Genomic DNA, 3528 nt, shown 5'->3' with positions numbered 1-3528 from the left:
GTGACTTGGCTGTGGTGGCCATCTTGAAAGTGGTTGTAATTCTAGTATTTATTTTCAGAGAGTTGGGGCATTTCATGAAAAATCCACTTTTAGCTGTTCAATACATTTTGTTGTGGACTTGGAGGCTCTGTGAGCGCAGAAAAGTTGAATTTAGTCTCTCCTGGTGCTGGAAAGATATCTCTATATTCTGTTGAGTCTTGTTTTTCAGCCCGTTCAGTTTTCTCTATTTTCTATTGCATTTTCTTAACAATTACATCAAATAATCTTTAATGAAATTACCATATAAGGTCTGGAAATACAATTTCCTCGACTTAATTCTCCTCTTGACCCTGGCTCCAGCATGTAAGGCTGGATGGACAAGTCTTCTGTTGTTGACATCTTTCAGTTTAATGGTAAATAAAATGTTTTTGTAATGCTAGAAAACGTAACCCCCTCTCTCAAACCGGAGCGGACCGGTCTGGAAGCAGGAGGGGGGCGGGGTTTGAAGCATCTTAAAGGAACAGCAACAAAACCAGCTGCTTTGAGGCACACACACCAGAAAATTAGTGGAAGAGGGGCTGGTGAAGTTAAAATAAGGAGGAATTCAAACTAAAGCATTTGAGTTCCACTTTAATATGACCCCAAATGATGGATTTAAATGTGAAAAGGAAGGATTTAAAAGCATGATGTGTCTATTTTAAAACTTCTCAAGTGGTTCATGAGATATTTTGCACATGCACCAACAAGAATGTTCAAAAACATAATTACCCTCAGTGTCAGGCAAACATAATCAACTTGGATGTTTATTTAAATCCCATTTCCCACTAAATCTAATTCCTTAAGTTTGTGTTGTATTATTATGTGATGGCTCGAGCAGTGTCGACAACATATTTTAATTAATGGGATAGTTGGATATTTAAAGTAAATTTCATGACATTTTCTTTATATAATTCATTCTGTTTAAGCCCAAAAATATATTTGACTGGAAAGAAACAYGGCAGCAGTCACTGACAGACTAATGTGTGCTGGTATTTCCTGATAGATTCAATAAAGTTCATTAACGTCACTGAAGAATCCCATACTTTAATGTATATAACTATCTTGTCAAATAAAATAATTTTAAAGCTTGTTAGATTATACATGCATTAAATAACACAAAATGGGTAATACTAAAKTTAATGAGGTTTGAAAAAATATTTAAGTGAATTCAAATTTGATTACCATAATTAGATTTGATTTAGGTCCTGTTAAAATGCCCCTGAATCCAAAGCTTACAACATTTAGATTGTGACTTTTTCTTGAATAAAACATATGGTTCTGTAAATAAGGTTTCCTTTAAAGGCCTTTAAAAGTTTTATTCATACAGAATTGAATCAGCTATCTAGGGTACACAAAATAAACAAACATTTTAAGAACAGGAAATGCATTTTATGGTTTGTAAATTTCAGTTCTTGACATGTTTTCCATAGCTGCATATCATGAGAAAGAAACTGAACGCACGTGAGCTGGCACGACCGGAGCTTGGCAGAAATCTAAATTATAACAAGGCAGAAGCAGACGAAGCAGTGAGGGAACTCGCCTTTGAAGTTCGGCCTTATCCTGGGATCGTAGCTGATCAGTAACCTGTTCAAGATGTTACTGGTTGAATTCGCAGGGACTCGAGCCAGATCCTCGGATGACAGCTGTCTGCAAACAAAGAAGATGGAGAGGGAACTTTAGCAGGTCAAATTCCTGGCAGATGAACAACGTGGACGAATGGTGCACAGACGACTAGCTCCTCTGTGTACTTTTTGATTAAACTATAAGCTGAGTGAGCTACCACTTTGGGATTAAACTGGCTTTTAAGACTTGGACCACCCACAAAATGCTTTTTTAAGTAAAGCATTGTTTAGAAATAAGATGTGCTGTTATTCTAAAAGGTTTCCAGATAATGACTAAGAGTGAGGAACAGATTGATAGATGTTTTGAGTATTGTTGTCTCCATGGCAAAAAAAAAAAAAAACAACAAAAAACTCTCCATTATCAAAAGCCTGACAATAACCTTGAAACTCATTTTGAATTATACATTTCCTCTAAAGATTGTATGTTCCTTGGTCAGATCATTGGTTTATCCAATAATGAATCCATTTGGATATACCCACAACCAGTCTCACAGGAAAAAACAAACATTTTAATGAACATGCTTTGAACTTTGAGACAAACATCAAGCCAGAACTTGAACAGAATTCAGGCACCACAAGGAAAAGGATCAGAGTGAGTAATTCTGCAAATGAAGAACCGAGAATCCCTTCAACAGATGCACATTGTTTTTAATGACAGAGTTTTAAACTAATCACCGTGTTATGMTGAGCAATGACAGATTTACAGCTGGTCAAACCTTGAAAATGAAGCTACACATGAAATCAGGCAATACAGTGAGATGCAGGGCCGGCCATAGCAAATTTGGTGCCCTAGGCAGGATTTCAGGCACCCCTTWTGTAGTTTTCTAAAATCAGTTTAATTTGTGCAGTTGCAGTAAACTGTGCTTTTTATCAGCTTCAGATTTGCAATTAGTGCTCATTTGGTCATTAGAGAATGCTGCTTGGTGTACACCGTGACTCCAGTTTCTGTTGTACTTACGATGGACAGTAAACCTGCTTTCCTTTCTTCTTTCCTTTCTTGGCTCCCTTTTCTTTAGCAGATCCGCCCGAAAGACAAAGAAAAAGAACGAGGAGAAAGATGGCGAACTTCTTCCTGTCCATTCTGAGAGAGGTGCCTGCGAAGCAAAAAAAAAAAAAAAGTCAAACTGATAACATGCAGCAAATAAAACAACAAATTTAAAGTCACTTAAAATTTGATGTTTTCAGTTAGACTGCTGGTTTTATAGTTTCATAAAAAATCAGCATTCACCGGCTTTATTTTCACTGCAACATTTGAACATCTAAAACGGAAATGTTGCCTCTCTTTTCTCTTTAAAAAATGACTTACCTACTCACACTTATGCACATCTTAGCAGTTTGTGTAACTGAGACGTCGTCATCATCCTGAGACGACTGCTAGCCCTCCAATGCAGCCAAAGCTTCCCTAAACGGACATCAAACTTGCAGTTATGGCTGGTGCTTGACCACAGGTAGCACCCTTACTGGATTCATTAACATATTTTGAATTTAGATTTTAAATAATGTCTTCAGCAGCTTTAGCAGCTGCTAGCAGTGGCTAACAGCTGCCATTGTTGATGTTGATGATGTCACCATCCTGGTTATCTGACTCTGCTAACATTTCTTACTGCTAAAGATAAATATTTTAAACCTAAATTCAAAATGAGTTCATAAAAACTACTATGGGCGGTCCCTGTGGTCCAGCAGTTTGAAGTGCAGCCCAGACACCAGCCATAACTGCAAGTTTGACGTCTTGTAAGGAAGCTTTAACTGCATTGAAGGGCCAGCGGTTGCTACTGTCTCAGGATGATGATGTCACAACATGAGCCGAGCACCAGCAGCAAAGGCTGCGTTCCATTCCAAAATACCTAAATGTAAACTTCAACATTTAAGGTTTAACTTAGATTTAAGT

At 37.5% G+C, this 3528-nt stretch overlaps 1 protein-coding gene across 1 annotated transcript in view; it reads right to left on the bottom strand.

Annotated features, from left to right (window-relative positions):
• glrbb (glycine receptor, beta b) overlaps positions 1-3528 on the bottom strand; it is a gene marked incomplete in the record, with an annotated part of 33118 nt that overhangs the window by 25275 nt on the left and 4315 nt on the right. Inside the window, 2 exon segments of the mRNA XM_014001982.1 lie at positions 1559-1665; positions 2599-2734. Of these exon segments, the coding sequence (XP_013857436.1) occupies positions 1559-1665; positions 2599-2720 (229 nt within the window).

This window comes from Austrofundulus limnaeus, unplaced genomic scaffold (assembly GCF_001266775.1).
Source record: "Austrofundulus limnaeus strain Quisiro unplaced genomic scaffold, Austrofundulus_limnaeus-1.0 Scaffold11, whole genome shotgun sequence".
NCBI lineage: Eukaryota > Metazoa > Chordata > Actinopteri > Cyprinodontiformes > Rivulidae > Austrofundulus > Austrofundulus limnaeus.
Note: the sequence above shows the minus strand (reverse complement) of the source record. Positions and strands in the feature narration are given on the sequence as shown.